Genomic DNA, 16,990 nt, shown 5'->3' on the forward strand with positions numbered 1-16,990 from the left:
GACCCATGTCTGTCGCTCACTGGTCTAAACTGTTTAGGTCCTCGTAAATGATCTATCCACTAGATCCCTGATTCTTACACTGTGAGTCACCACCTCATAAGGGATGACATCACAAAATGGTTCCCAAATGCACCATGACCAAAGATTAACTCCAAACCAAAAGTGTCCTGACTCTAAAGCATGCCTCAGACATGCGCACACAGCACTGGTTCCTGTTATACCATGAGACTTCACTGCAGAGTTGGTTCTAGACACACCGAGGCACACTTTGCCCTGTGGGTGTTGTCACACCACCCAACTGCAGCACAGAGCCTGAGACGCCTCAGCTCAGACGCGAGACTCCTGTTATAGTTACTTAATTGGAGCGTCTCTGCTACGCACACGGTATTCCGCTTGTGGGAAGACTTGACGGCTCAACTGCAGAAAACAAAGACTCCTGAGTTTCCTATCTTCATCCTCTGCATGTAAATATAAAATTAGCATATCCTTGAATTGTATTAGAATACTCGACTTTAAAATTGCTGCTCCAGTTGCTAATTTGAGCTTCATTAAAAAAAATCATTAATTTCGGCTTGGGATTAGGATGGAATTATCTAACAGCTTCTGAAATGGCACATGCATACTTCTGCTATTTTGTACTATGCACTTACATGAACAACATCCTCAGCATTGACAATGATAAGATTATTTAATTATAAAGTCAAAATACTAATCAACTCGAAAAACAGAAGTTGCCCTATCTTCTGCAAGGTCAGACACTCAGCTAAGATTTAATTTTTATGCAAGAAGAAACAGCATATCCAATCTCCTTAGCATACAGATATGTCTTTCCTACTTGGTAAAATTGTATACAAAATGTTGCTTTAAGATAAATGTATTCCTGTTATATAAACTAATAAGTATTTAATTGTTTATGTGCCCAGTTTATGTACCTATATACTTGGGGTTAAGTAAACATCTCTTTGGGTAAAATGGGTCATGGCAGGTAAACATTCAGAAGTCCTGCTATACCCTGAGGAGGTCCAGCCTGTGTATGCTCACCTCTTGTTTACCCCAGCTGCTGGGCCTAGCACACCAAAGCTGTTCCCTGTGTATATGAACTAAGCTTAAACACCTTGTGAATGAGAATGGCAAACCTTGTAGCTGTCAGTCAGTCTGTGTCATAGGGTTCTGAGACTCCGGGGAGGAAAAGAAAAGCCATGGTGGTTTGGCAGCAGGTACTGAGGTGAGCCCTATGCCAGTGATGTTATGTATGGTGCTCCCCATTTTCATCACATCAGGCACCCCCATGACCCTGGAAGGGGTTCTCTGAGAACCTCTTACAGATTTGGAAACTGAAGCTTAGTGAGGCTGAGTAGCCCATCACGCAGCTCAGAAGTAGCAATGTTAGGTGCAGAACACAACACTTGAGACTCTAGAGCCCTGTTCTTAAATGCTACATTGAAGGATCTTATGAACGGCTGCTCCCTGTTCCAAAGCAGAGCAGGGCAGTGTCCTGAAGTAAAAAACTACAAATGTGTCTACACAGAGAGGAGCTCACATTCAGCTTCCTGACAGCTCCATGGAGCTGTGAACATTAAACAGGGACGAGCTGCTCTCCCCTGCTCTGTTCTGTTCCCTGCCTCTCTCATTGGCATGGCCCACATAGGAGTCCTCACAGATCTAACATGCCAGTGGCCATCCTAAGACCACTGTGTCATTCTGTGGAAGGCAAGAAAGAAAGTAGGTGCCATCTATAAAGGAACCAGCCACTCTACTACCTGCCAGGCATCTGGCGCTCCCTTACCCTCCACTCAACGAATGGATCCCATTGCATCTACCTCACAAGCCTCAGGCTCTAGCACAAGTTCCCTGCCCCCAGTTATGGGAAGAAGTGAAGAGCTGAAAATCTTTCTTTGAGTCGCACAGCTGGCTCTGTCCTCCAACAGGTCCCCAGATACAACTATGAGAAGCTGTCCATCCTACCAAGTCCCCTAGCCAGGAGGTACCAGGCCCAAGCTATTATATATATATATATATATATATATATATATATATATATATATCATATGTTATTTATATACTGGCCCTACACCAGCACAGGCTCAAAGCTGAGAAAAGTAGCAGCAACAATCAAATCTGTTAATGGTCCTAAGGGTAGCCAATGTATTAATATCCAGTGAAAAGCCAACTGGGGCCCAAAGCCCAGTCTACACCGTCTCCTTTCATCCTGGCCACAGCAGTATGAAGAAAGGACTATTACTGCTTCCAGATGAGGACACTTCTGCCAGGGGAAAACACATGGTGAGTACACAGCAGGGCTGTCACTCAGACCTGGGCCTCCAGGGCCCAAAGTCTTAACTTTACTAAACACCAAGCTGTCTTCAAGAAGCTGTGAAACAGTAGCCCGTGATCATGGAGGCTGGAGCCGTCCTCGCCTGGGAATATTTACACAAAGGAAATAGCATCTACCCTGTTCCCAGAGGAGAGGAGCTGGCCAAAATGACAAGAGTCATTTTGCAAGAAGATTTCTATGCAGAGGGGGACATGATGTTCAAAGGGCAAGAGGACCAAATTAGTACCACAGCAAGAGCTGCACTGACGGAAGCAGGCGGCCTGCGACATGGCAAGGAATGGGTCTGAAGAGACAGACTGGCCCCTGATCAAAGACCTTGAATGCAGTAAGTTTAGGAATCCGATTTAGCCCTGGGCAGATTTGGAACCATTGATGGTGTTTTCAGGCAGAGGAATGACATGTGGTGAAATGAGTCAGGAGGAGGAGGAGAAAAGCGGGGTTAAATACCAGTCAGGAGGCTGCCTGAGAGACGGTGCTGATGGAAGAGAGAAAACACAGCCTGAGCGACGACAGTGCCTGGGGATAGACAAAACCGGCTGACTCGGGAGGGAAGTGGGGGACATGAGGCAGGGAGAAAAGATCAAAATTGATCCCTGGGTGTTAGGTCCCAGCAGCTGAAGCTTCCGTTGGAACAGGAACCACAGCCAAGCAAGAACTGGTTTTCATTTTGTTTGGTTGCAGTGTGAGGAGGTACCATAATAAGTAGAGGCCACTGCAGAGGAGGGGGACCAAGCCCTGCAGACTTGTACATCTGAAAGTCCTCAGAGTCTTCCAGGGGACAGACCAGCAAGATAACACGTCCCTTACTCCAGACGCAGTCCCAGCAACCACTCATCCATGCTCAGCTTGGTCACTGTGTCACCACAGAATTCGCTGCTCTCCTCAATTTCAGAGTCTAAGGACTGTGGCTCATTAAGGTTTGGACTATGTTAGCACTAACATCCCATAATTGTATAGCTTGCCTGACGCTCTGTCATTAGCTCTCTGGCTCTCTGAGCCCCACCTCTCTATTGAATTTGCTGACTGACCCCAACATAAAATGTGTAACTAACCAGAGCAGCTCTGGCTATGCGATGGGGGCTCCGGCTGCCCTTGCCCACCCTAACTGCTAGAGGTTCAACCGTCCTCAGCCATGAACTTTAAGCTGCCGTCTCACTGTGCATGAAATCTGTCCTTTGTAAGTACAGACAGCTGATTCGATTACTCACACAGAGGAGAATTGAAAATTGAGGTCAAGGCAGAGGGCCTGGCAATGAGTCACTTTCCCTTCATGGTGGAAAATCACCAGTCAGGAGCCTTAGGGGTCTCTGCTCAAAGAGCCAGAGGAGCTGAGCTGGGACTGGGGCTCAGTTTTTGCCCTATCCATGACGAACAGGAACCTGGACCTGATGCTATGAAGGTCATTCCTGTGCCTGAGGGCAGGTGAGGCATCCTCCCAGGGTTGGGGCACCTAGGGCTTCCACCTCGTCCCTGAAGATATCCTGTTCCCCATGTTGTTCCTCTATGCCTCAGACAGAGGCTTTCCTAGACATCTAGAATGGGTGACTAAGCCCCCAAATCTGGATTTTCTGGAGTCTCGCAGACTGCAAACACAACTCCAGATGCAACCACAGTCTTCCCCGCACACCAGACTCCCAGCAGATGAGGCTGTTTGGGCTGGAGTTACCCAGGGTGGGGCTGGAGGAAGTTACAGGACTCATCTTAAGGAACTCCAGAACCAAGCAATTCACTCCTGACACATTTCCCCAGACCTTCACTAGGCCAGAGGGAATAGATTACCCACCCAACAAGTGAAGGATTGCCAATTACAGATCACCTTTTTATTATGTCATCTGTCAAGGTGGTTTGGTGATCGGAATTAGCCATTCTACCTTACAGATGTAGAAACAGGGATTTAGGGGCATTGTGTAATTTGTCTAAGACCCCCCAACCCCCAACAACTGTTTTAATAAACATCCTGGTCACTGTGCTCAGTGCTTGACCCACTCTCAGTCGCTCACTGTAACCCTCAAAGCAGGCCTTTGAAACTACCATCACTGAAACTGACTTGGCCAATGTCACACAGAGAAATGGGAACAAATCTCAGAAACTGTAAGACTGGCATCTTGATCTTCTCTATTATGCTATACCCTTGGGTGGGGTCCAGAAATTCAGTTGATGGTTCAACCCCTAGGACCTGAAGTCAGCTCCTACCACGATGCAAAACTGTTCTTGTGTTGTATAGTGGTGCCTTTGTAACACTTGGGACCGTCTGCAGCCCATGGGGTGCTACTTACTTCTCAAGTCCTTCACTCTCTTCTTCCTGAGAAGCAATGGGTATGTTAGACTCCAGGGCTGGCTTGGCCCCGTTTTATCTCTGATGATATGTTATATATTCTGTAGCAGAGCAGGGAATCTAGGGGCTTCCATCATCAGTAGTACTGAGAAAGTCACTCCATAAGAATTCTGAGAGCCTCAGGGTCTCCCTAGCTCTTCACTGTCCTCAACCCCATCTTGGATTTCTCCCTTCAATCTTTGAATTCCAGCACTGGGGAAAAGTCTCTAGGGCTTATCCTTTCCACACCAAAGGGAAGGCTGGTCCCATCTCTGCAGACCTGTACCTGGCTTCCAGCTCCTGGCACCATTCCACATCCCTAACTGATCCTACTGGTCCTGTGTAGAGTGTTCTCCAAACCCCTGGAGTCAATAGTTAGTGGAAAGCTTACATCTATTCTCTGCTTGGCTCATTTTAGTTTACTCATATTTCAAGTGGACTTTCTGATTCAAAGCCTTCTAAGTCTAGAATTTGGATTGTACACACACACACACACACACACACACACACACACACACACACACCCTTTCCTATTTGCTGTGCAAAGTAGGTTCTATGTAAAGAAATGCATAAAAAGCACTAAAAAGTAGTGTTGGAAATTTACCACGCACTCTGAGCTAGGTGTTGGAGGATTCCGCAGAGGAGATACTGGTGATGATTTAAATGAAAATGTCCGCCCTGATAGGCTCAGGTGTTTGAATATTACCTCAAGTTAGTGACTGTTGTTGATGGAGGCTTAAAATGCATAGCCTTGTTGAAGGACCTATGTCACTGGAGGCGGAATTTGAGGTTTTAAAAATCTAAGCAATTCCCAGTTCACTCTCTTTTCCTACTACTTGGGGTTCAAGATGTGTGAGGGGTTGCTCTCAGTTTCCAGCTCTAGCCACCATCTTTGTGACATGCTGCCACGCTGTCTCTGGTATGATGGTGAAAAGAAAATTATACAGATTTAAGGTTTAAAATATAAAATTAAAAGAGTCAGTTTCTAAACACTGTCTAGGCAGGGCGGGGCCTGCCCTACAGCCAGGACTGACAGGCCATAAAGATGCAGAAGGGCACCTCCCCCAGCTTACTCAGAGTCACACCTTAACCAGATGTCCTTCAAACCCTGATACGTCCCTAGCTTCTAAAATCCTGTACGCCCCAGTCAGCATGTACTCTTCTGCTGTGTTTGTTTGAATGAGCCAATCACTTAGCCGCGCCAAAAATTAGCCAATTGTGTGTAACCGCGCCAAACCCCCTAGCTTTCCCTATATAAACCCCTGACTTTTAAGTTTCGGGGTCGACACCTCTGTCTCCTGCGTGGGGTACGTGTCGGCCCGGAGATCCCCATAATAGATCTCCATAATAAACCTCGCCTTTGCTTATTACATCCAAAATGGTCTCTCTGTGTCTGGGGTCCGCGATTTCCCGAGACTTGAATAAGGGTCTCTCTCTGCGTGGGATCGTTCAATGGGCCCTATCCTTCTGATGGAATCATAAGCCCAAAATAAACCCTTCCTTTTATAAGTTGCCTTGGCCACAGTGTTTTATTACAGCAACAGAGAAGTAGCTAAGACAGTATCGGAGTAAGAGCTCCCATGAAGGTGGACCCTTTAATTATGCAGACATGTTCCTTCCTCCCCAAGTATGTGCTACACGTGGCATATGGGAGTCAACAGTGATGAGAGGATAGAAAAGGGGTGCTGGACTAGAGCTATGGGGTCCTTGTAAGTTTCTTATCCTTATAGCACACTCCCAAGTCAGTGGGATTTGGAAGATAGCTCCAGACAGAAGTATCATGTGCCAAGAAGGAGAGGTGTAGGATCGTGTACTGTGGAGGTAGTGAGTAGTAGTAGCCAATGGGTAGGGGAGAGTTTGAAAATGACTGGGTAGGATTCAGAAGTCTGCTGGAATGCTTTTGCCTGTGGCTTTATATCTAACAGCGTTATATCTAACAAATCAGGGCAAAGCATTCCTTCTTAGCATGCATCAGGTCAGACCAAGGACTACAGTTTTACCCCTGCTACAAGGCAGATGCTAAGCCCCACTGAACATCTTATAGGAGACTAAGCAGGCCTCTTGCTAGTTAATGAACTGCTTTCCCAAATTGTGGCACTAAAGATCATTTTGTTCCAAAAGGGGAAAAATCCAAAACTCAGCACTATACTCTCAGAACATTAAATCTAGGGAAACCTTAGGAGAGTTCGCTTCATCTCCCATTCCCTGAATGAAATAAACTGAACCTGGAGGAGAAGGTTTGCCCAAGGACATGCAGCAAGTTGGTGGTAGGCTTGCCTCTGGCTCCCAACCCATGCTCCCTGATGCACTGTGCTCTCCCACAGGAGATTTGATGAGCAAATTATAGACTTTCTCTTTTCCAATGATCTTAAAAGCAAAGGCTAAAACTATTTTTGAATCATTCTTCATTAGATGAAGAAAAAAAAAGGGTTTCTCTCAACTCTGACTTTCAACCAATTAAGCCTCTGGCTCCCAATCCAAAGTCTTAAGATAAATAGCTTATCGTTTCCTTCCAAACAGCATTTTTCTCTGAAAGAAGAAGAGAAAGAAGGGAGGGAGGGATGGAAAGAGGGAAGAATATAGGGAGGGAGAAAAAAGAGAAGAAAGGAAGGAAAGAAGTTAGGAGGGAGGAGGGAAGACTAGCATGCTGAAGACCGAAGAAAAGTGCAAGAGAAAAGAACCGGCCCCATTGCTAGGTTGTGCATGTTTAATTCCTCTCACATGAAGCTTCCTAGAGAAGGGATTATTCATTCATTAGACATCTGTGGGGATTTGAGATGAGGGCCATACACACAAGAGTCTGCTTATGTGTGCCCATGTACGTGAGTGCAGATGCTGACCAAGAACCAGTGACCTTCTTTATTGTCCTTCACCTTATTGCCTTGAGACAAGGCAATGACCTGAACTAGAAGGTTGCTGTTTGGATAGGTTGGACAGCCCAGGATATGCCCATCTACCCCCTACATCCCAATGCTGGGCTTACAGGTACTATATAGTCATACCTAGAACTTTATATGGATGATGAGTGTTTTAACTAAGGTTCTCACACTTGCAAAGCAAGCACTCATGCCGACTTAGCCATGTCCTCAGGCCACTAAACAGTTGATAAACACTTATTCATTCAACAACCACTTACTGAGCTCCTATAGTATACATCGTAATCATAGGCAGGAGAACCAATATAAATGAGATACCCATTTGTCCTGGGTGCTAAAAACACTCATGATTGGATAAGGTGTAATGTCCCCAATCAAGTAAACTCTTGATCTTACTTGACTGAAGGAAGAAAAAGAATGAAATTGCTTCTCTATAACAAATCCCTGCCATGGACAATTGCTGGAGGCAGGGTGGGGAGATGTGTTTATGAAATGTAAGCCAGGGAAGAATTGATTCCTCAAACGTGTGGAAGGCACCTGAAGATGAACCAGCTCTGAGCCTCAGTTTCCCAGGTTTGCATTAGAAGGATGAGCTCAGAGGGAACACGAAGTAACAACATCCAATGCCTCTGTAGCCCCAGTTCCCAGAAGCGCACGGGAATTTATATTCAACCTCGTCTTAAAAATAACTACTGAATCACTCCTGTCTGCCTTTTCAAGGTCAAACACCATTGTTGTTGTGGATTTCTCATGGGAAACAGGAGAAGGGAGGGAACTTAATGCTAGCTTTGATTGGTCTGCCTTTTGGCTTAAACAAGAGAAAAACATACAATTATCCCATTGACAATTACAGTCTTCACTCTTCACCGCAGTCACAGAAAATGACCCTCAGCAGCAGAACAGCAGCCACAGAGCCGAGCACACACATGTAAGTCATTATTGACTCAGAGACAGGCTGACCTACAGTGGCCCCACTGGATCTCCAGAGTAAGCTGGACAACCAGAGGACCACTCATCACTAGCTACAGAGGACCCCAAGCCTTGGTCATCTCAGACCTCTGGTTAAACAGAATTCTCCAGACAAAGATTCATGCTCTGAGAAAGGTCACAAGAGCTGCAAATCAAATTCAATTGGACTTAAAGGAAGTCACTGGAGAGAGTGTGAGTTTCTTGCTGGCAGGGACCATATCCAACTAAGTCATTACTGGTCCTCAGCTACACTGTACCGTAGAAGGTCTGTGATTTAAATTCAATACATATGTGTACAATAATTTCACAGGAAGCTAATAAACATAGGACTGCTTGCATGGTTGAGTATGTGATGTATTGTCCAAAGAAAACTGGAAAAACAGACTGGCTTGAGTCTGACCAGCACTAAGCACATCCTGGTTCTGCTACTCAGCAGCTCTAGAATCCTCTCAAGCCTCAGTCGCAGTGTTTCCAGCCTTCTTTATAGAAAGGTTTGTTACTGAGCTGTTTGAAGCATCACATGCTGATGTCTTTAGCTGTAAAATCATCTGTACATGTCCTCAGAGCCCCTCCTATAACTGTCCTTTATTCAGAGAAAAACTGTAGACAAAATATATATCATAGAATGGAATGGTTACTACTGCTTGCCAGCATGTCCGGACCTAGAGCAGTGGTTCTCAACTTTCCCCCATGATGTAGCATTCAGTTCTTTGTGTTGTGGTGACCACCAACAATTTCATTATTTTATTGCTACTTCATAACTGTAATTTTGTTGCTGTTATGGATCTGATATGCAGAGTATCTGATAGGCAACCCCCAAGGGTTGGAATCCACAGGTTGAGAACCACTGACCTGGAGGGTCCTAAGAGAATAATCTCTGTCCACGGCTATGGACAAATTTCTAAATGGGATTGATTAATCTAGGAAGACACATCAAAAATATAAGCAGCAGCATCCCGTGGTTTGAAGGAAACAGAGAAAGCAGGCTGAGTACCATCAATTATCTAACTTGTTCTCAACCTGTGGGTCATAGCCTTTTGGAGGCAAAACTATCTTTCCACAGGGGTTAAAGACCATTGAAAACACAGAGATTTACATTATGACTCATAACAGTAGCAAAATTACACTTATGAAGAAGCAATGAGAATAATATTATAGCGGGGGGCGGGTCATCACAACATAAGGAACTGTATCAAAGGGTCTCAGAGTAAGGAAGGCTGAGGACCACTGCTCTAGTCCTATGTGCTTCCTGAATAGGGACACAATGTGATCAGCTACTTCATGTTCCTGCTAACCCATCTTCCCTTCCACAGTCAGTCAGCACCCTCAAACTGTAAGCTAAAATAAACCCTTTCTTCTTTAAGCTGGATTTGCTGTTTGTTTGTTTGCTTGTTGCCACAGTAACGAGCAAGTAACTGATACAGAGAGTTTATTTGAGCAAAGCATGGCAGCACTCTGAAACAGAAGAGGTCACAGGTCTGTACTGAGGCAGCATGGGCAGTGAGCTTTTACATGCTGAACACACATGGGAGACAAAATCCCCCTGGCTGCCACAATGGAAAGACTCCAGTCAGAGAGTGGCTGGTGGCTTCTGATCCATCACATCCTTAGTTTCATTTGTCTGGTGTGAAGCAGAAGAGCGATTCCAGGCAACCGACTTCTGTTTTACTCTCCAGTGACAGAGCAAGGTGGAACTAAAGTCCTAGTCACTTGGACCTATGAACCATTCTGATCCCAAAGCTCCCTGTGAGGTCAGTGAGCTCCCACCACAGGTCATGATCCAGTTTAAGTTCTCTCCCTCGTACAAGCATTGACCACCATGGGGCCTCCCAACATCTATCCTGGACTTTGAACACCGCCTCAAAAGCTGCTTCAGAGAGATAGCAAGATTTGCACAGGCCACGGTGATTGCCATAGAAAGAGCTGTGTGAGCCAATGAGGTGTGGGCTGTGGTTAAGGCCAGCCCTTTATCTAGCTGTGAGGACCATAGTGCAGTTCACCACTAGAGAGGCCTCTGCAGCATGGAACATAAGTCTACTACTGTCTGCCAACAGTATAGTATCCAACTGAACAAACTAAGCACTTCTAACATCCTGGAGGCATGAACTAGCTTTCTCTGTGAGCAAAGCCCAAAAGTACAGCCCAGAGCATACATGATGGGTCTCCAGACCTAGTGTTTTGTTTTGTTTTAATCTCCCAATATTTTCTTGTCTTTCTTTTTTAGTTTTTGTGTTTTTATTTCAAGACAGAGTTTCTCTGTGTAATCTTGGCTGTCCTGGAACTCTCTGGTCTCTGTGGACCAGGCCAACTTCAAATCAAGATCCACCTGCCTTGCCTCCCAAGTGCTGGGATCAAAAGCATGTGTCACCATACCCAGTTATCACCCAGTATGTTCTATTAGCTTCACAATGCTAGGGTAGGACTCTGCAAAGGGAAGCACACCTCCTGTCTCTTGGACTGACTTACCATCCTATCAGCTGTACAACACTGTAACCTCTTGCACAGGTCACAGCTCTTATGCCGTCTGAATGCCCAGAGTTCCCAAGGTTGCCATGGATAAGGCAAGCTGGATTATTACATCATGTTCATGCAATCTAACTTCTGCTTCCCCTTAAAACTTCTGAGGGTGTTGGAAGCTGGAAAGAGGAAAAGAAAGGAAAGCAAAGAGACATAAAGGCTACTAAGATCTGACCGTATCCATTTTTCGGAGAAGCCTATTCCTCTTCTGAAGAAGCTAACCGGTTAAGAAGTTCCTATGTTCTAGGCTTTACCTTGCACCCCGTGTGTGTGTGTGTGTGTGTGCGTGTGTGTGTGTGTGTGTGTGTGTGTGTGTGTGTGTGTGTGTGTGTATGTCAGACAGACACAGAGACACACACAGGGAGAGAATTTATAGTCTCATTAAAATAACCACTGCTATAAGTATAAATTATTCATAGTTCACAGATAAAGAAACCAAATTTCAGTTATGGCGGAGACCTGAATCAAGCTGGGCCAATCTGGCCTCCTCTCCACTGTTCCAAACACTTCTCCAGCCCGAGGACAGGCTTTGTCTGACCAGCTCAGGGCCCCATCACAGCCCAATTTAATGTCACACAGGGCAGGGGTGGGCAGCTCAGCAGCAGGCAAACTGTACCCTCTCCACCAGGACTCTACCAACTGTGCTCAGTTTAAAATTCTGTCACCCACTAATGGAGGAGAGGGTCAGAAGAATGGACCCCAGAATTCTCTGACAGCACCTACCCAGAGTGATCCTGGCATTAGCAGACATTTGTTTAGTAGTCTCTTACATGGCTCTGACATTTTGCCCATATTAATTGGATTGGCCCTACATCACCCTGCATGGTATATACTGTCATTATGCCCATCCCAAAATGAAGGGACTGGGGGACAGATGAGACTCCAGAATTTTCGCCAGCCACATGGTGAATAAGAAGTAAAACCCAGCCCTAAAGCCAGGTAGCCACATACCATAGATGACCGCACTTGATCATGTCGGGAAAGCTCTACCCCCAGCTATCCCAAGCTGAAGCCGCCCCACCTCTCAGGCATGCTGACAGCCATGTCTTACTGCTGCCTGAGTTTCACCACACAGACTACAAAGATTTGACCTCTTATTTTCTGCTTCTGGCTGTACAGAAAACTTTAAATTACACTTCTACTAGTGTTCTGTGTCCTAGGGAACATGCAAGAACTATGTGTCAAATTCCTATGCCTCTCCTAATAATGGCTTTAGGAGAGCTGTCCACACCTTCAGAGAGAGGGATTGGCTCTGCCCCACTAGGGAGTTTTAGCAAGCAATTCATTTCTTTTCTTTTCTTTCTTTCTTTTTTTTTTTTTTTTTTTTTTTTTTTTTTTTTAGACAGGGTTTCACTGTGTAGCCTTGGTTGTCCTAGAACTCACTCTAGAGACCAGGCTGGCCTTGAACTCAGAGATCTGCCCACCACCTGGCTCATCCTTTTTATTTTAAAGAGTCAGATTATCTTCTGTGTACTCACCTATCACCTATCATCTATCTATTAATATATCTATCTATACAACACACACACACACATACACACACACACACACACACACACACACACATGCCTAATCAAAAATCACATAAGCAGCATGAAAATGAATATGAAGTAATTCAGCATCCCTGGCAGCTCTGTTGGAAAGTTCCAGCTACAGGAAAGGTGAGATTTAAGTGAAACAAAACATGACAAAATAGAACTCAGCAAGATTATATGTTCTTTAAACGGTCTGTCAAAATGTCTCAGAAATCAGAAATGATATTTTAATCATTGCTGGCTGATGGGGCTAAAGACAAAGCCCCTATGATGACAGAGTGTATAAAGGATCCAAGGCTAGCCCAGCTGGCAGAAGTCTGAAACACCAAGTTGTGCAGCTCCTATAGAGACCCAGCCTACATACATCGGAGTCACCAACTGTCCCCGAGCCTGAGCCTAAAGAATATCTAGACACATGGGGTCTTCATGTCACTCGGGGCTGTCACACAAACAGCTCATCTAGCGCCTTGGACTTCCACCCCTGCTCTGGTTCAGATCCCCGTGGTCTGCCAAGTCAAACATGCACTGGTGGCTCTGTATGGACTTTTCAGCGGGTGCAGGCACTTCTGGTGGCCTCATGTCTCTCCTCCAGTCTAAATACACTCAAACCTTCTGTCATTATACGCCGCTTTACCACCTCCCTACCTTAGCCCACACCAGTCCATCCAAAACCGAGGACCAGGTCTCCTAACAGCTCTCTTCTGGGTAGACTAAGCGGCCTGACTTACCTCTGCTCTTGCAGAGGAATGGAACCCAGGTGCCGGCCTCCAGGTAGTGCCATCATGTTCATCCCAATCTGCAGCAGTGCCTGCCCACAGCGGTCTGGCCCCTGAAAAGACAGGCCAGGATGGGTTCGTTAAGAGAGGAGGTCTAGTCTCTTCACTTCTCAAATCTGGGTTATAAGAAGCCAAAGTAGGTGAGACAGAAAGTCTACTGGGCCTCCTCTTCTGAGCTGATTCATACTCTGATGTCCTCACACAGGTAAGACAGGACTCAGATGTGACCTTCTTTCTAAATCCCTGGCTTACTGTAACCCGCTACGATCTTTCCCTTTGTCCTATTGTCAAATATTTACCCTCTTGGTGTGTGACTGACATTGGGACACACAAGCCAGCCAATATTGTGCAGGACATACGCATACTTAAAAAGCAGCCAATGCACTCCGCTTTCAATGACGTCATTTCACTTGAACGGCAAGTACAGAGCTCAGAATGTGACCTAAAGCTCAGTTCAGGCCATTGAGTCATGACAGAGTAGATCTTAGGAAAGGTTTTCTTTCTCTAAGCAGAGGCATCAGGTGAGAGAGACAGTCTCCTATTAGACCCAGAAGATAACTCACTTCTGCTTCAGTAAGAAGAGAATTATATAGTCATGAGAGGAGCTAACTGCAGAACAGAGCTGATGTGCAGAGGAAAATTGTCTGGGTCCCAGATCACGGACTCTCTGTAGTCCGGCCCACCTCTACACTTCCTACATCTAAGATCATATCAATTCTTGTCGGTTAAGTCAGTGGACATAAAGGTCTCTGTTCTGTTCAGACAGTAGCATACCAGTGGAAAGAAGTGAATGGTTTCAAGACTTCCAATTCTGGACCTGCGAGTGCATTTGGCTTTCTTAAACCTCATGGTAACATCTTACAGGGTCAGCCCTCCTCCCTCATAAAACTAACTGCCCAGCTGTTGAGCTCCTCTGACATCTCTCCTACAGGGATTCAGGAGGAATCTTCTCCACACTCCCTTTTCATTTTCTTCCTGTAGAGTGAGCCTCTAATTCAAGCAGAGAGTGGATGACTACTGTTTTAATAGCAGTATTATTACCCTGGTAGATATATCTTACCAGGCAGGTCCTCATTCTAGCTCATGGATACACAATTGTGTACAAACATTGATGATTTTTTTCCCTCCCTTAGAAGCTTAAATAGCACCTTCCAATGCTATGAAGGTGAACCAGCAGGAAGGAAATTCCAACTCAGATTTCTCAATGTCATATAACCTGAATAGACAGTGTCTTCAGCAATAGGGTTTTACAATTTCTTTCTAGTGGGTAACTAAGAGCATTGGCAATTGCCTATAATGTTCTGGGTCAAGGAGGCCCTAGAAGTCCCCTAGAACACAGAGACCATAAAGAAAAGCCTCAGTTTCCCAGGGTAAAATCTAATTGTGATGAGGTGACAGCATGAGAACATTCTACCTTACTTCTATCGTTATCATGAAGAAGAGGCAAAAACAAACCAAAAACATTGAGGAGGGAATTGTAGGGCAGTGGACCGAGCTGTGAGACAGAAGAACTGGAAAGGTAGTAGCAAAGTTCCGAACCCCAATAAAACCCATAATTGAGAACAGCAGGTGTTCAGACTAGCTCCTGATCAAATACCTGTCCTGGAACATGTGACCCACTAAGAAGACCATGACATAGCACAGAACTAAACCAGAGCCCACAACCCTGGCTCATCGCAGACCTCAGGCGCCATTCCTAAGTCCTGGCGGTTCCCAGCGGCATCTGGGTGCCCAGGAGTTTGAGAACCACAGCCTCCCAGCACCCCCTATTTCCCACCTGGAGAAACATTGGCTAAGACCCCTAAGACTGTGCTTTGCCTCCTCTGAGAGGCATGTGTTGTTGTCCCATGAGCCTGATACCCCAGAAGCCAGGCAAAACAGAGACCCACAGGGAATTAAAGCTTATGGTAGGTTAGAAGACTGGAAAGAAGATGATTGACAGCATCAAGAAGATGATTGACAGGGAATTAAAGCTTATGGTAGGTTAGAAGACTGGAAAGAAGATGATTGACAGCGTCAAGGTCCTTTACAGGATAAACCAAAGGATTCTGCAAGCCAAGGAGAAGGAGCTGTAGACACTAGGGGACGCCCTGGATCTGATTCCATTGACTCTGAGGGAGCCCAAGGAAGGACAGTAGTTATGAGCAGATAAATGTTTGAGTTTCTCTGATGAGATTCCAGAAATATGGCTTAGAGACCACAGCATTCTGGCAGCCATTTCTAACCCATTATCTGTGTGTCTTCAGACAGGAATAGTGGGTGTTTCATTCACAGCTGCCCAACGATGATGCAGGTGAGGCCCACAGACCAACAACCCTCCATTAGGGTGTTCTCTTACGTCCCGTGTCCTTCCACAGTCTGGGATGTCCCTTGGGGACATCTGAAGTTCTTGTGTATCTCTCACTAACCTAGTCAGAGCCTCTATGTTAAGATTTTTCATTTTCAGGGTGGGACTAAGCACAGGACTCTACACAATGACCGCCACATAATCAGGCGTCTCTGTAGAACCATAGCTGTCACTCATGGGGAAGACAAACAGATGAGGGAACTATCTGCAAGGCAAGATGGTAAACAGCAGACATTCAATCTAGATGATGTTTATGAAGATCCCATAACAATTTTAATAGCTAATATTCATGGAGCATGGACTGTGTTCCAGGTGCCCTTTTAAATGCTTCATACATGATTAACTCATGATATATTATTATTGTGTTACAGGGGAGAAAAGTGCGTACACTAAAATTCCCATCTGAGACTGGAAGACAGGTGCTGAGCACATGAAGATGGTGAGAAGCATGACTCCATTCCCCAGAGGTTATGCCCATCTACAAAGGCCTTCACTGAAAGCCCCAGCTAAAGTATCAAGTATGGCCGCTACCCTTACCCTTACTGGTGAGAACTGCTCAGAATACAGCTCTCACAGAATTCCCCTACCAATTTCTCCACCTACTTCTGATGCCTACATATTTCCTGCATCCCACTGCCCTAAGTACCACCCATCCTCCATCCTCGAAGCAAAGGTTCACAGAGTTAAGAGCAACCAAAGCTACATTGTCTATCAGAAAACCAAGAACAGTTTCAAAGGGACACCCTACTTCTTACTAATTATGAAAGAGAGTTTAAACAAAGAGGGTGATAAATTCAAACCTCAACCCTACTTAATTATCACTTGACCTTGGAAAACCAACACCCCTGTGACCGTGGTTCCCTCAACTATACCTACTCTGGAAGTTCTTTGAGGATTAAGTACAGGCAAAGGGCTCTGATACTGTGCTTAGGTGAAGGAGGGAATGTCCCTTTTCTTAGGAAATGGAGTTGAGAAGTGTAAATGAGGTGGAAAGGGCATATGTAGGTGTAAACAGGAAAGAGGAATCCCCTGCCTCCCACTACATCGCTGCCTGGATTCTCTGTTTTATACTATCAGTCACTGTGTTTTCCTGGACGCTGTGTCTCCCACACCATGAGTGTCTGTTCATGAAGACTTGAAGCCTTGAGTATCTCTGACTTAATTAAACTCAATAAATCAATTTGGGGGCTTAGTTCTGTTCCCAGTTCCCATTAGAGGCTGCTTTGCTACTCTCCATTTGGCAAAGGTGACTGGTCTCATGCAGGAAGTCGAGGTTATTTACAGTAAAGGATTCCACTAAAACCAGCAGCACAGAGTGTTT

At 45.4% G+C, this 16,990-nt stretch overlaps 1 protein-coding gene across 2 annotated transcripts in view; it reads right to left on the minus strand.

Annotated features, from left to right (window-relative positions):
- The window catches only part of Insc (INSC spindle orientation adaptor protein), a 104,983-nt gene that overhangs the window by 67,944 nt on the left and 20,049 nt on the right, over positions 1–16,990 (minus strand). The window contains exon 2 of one of the 2 annotated variants that reach the window (XM_032892843.1): positions 13,275–13,375. The exons of the other annotated variant lie outside the window; for it this stretch is intronic. Within the exon in view, the coding sequence (XP_032748734.1) occupies positions 13,275–13,336 (62 nt within the window). The 5' untranslated portion in view covers positions 13,337–13,375. The remainder of the gene's footprint in view (positions 1–13,274; positions 13,376–16,990) is intronic. 2 annotated transcript variants of the gene reach the window in all.

The sequence above is a fragment of the Rattus rattus genome, chromosome 2, assembly GCF_011064425.1.
Source record: "Rattus rattus isolate New Zealand chromosome 2, Rrattus_CSIRO_v1, whole genome shotgun sequence".
NCBI classification, from domain to species: domain Eukaryota; kingdom Metazoa; phylum Chordata; class Mammalia; order Rodentia; family Muridae; genus Rattus; species Rattus rattus.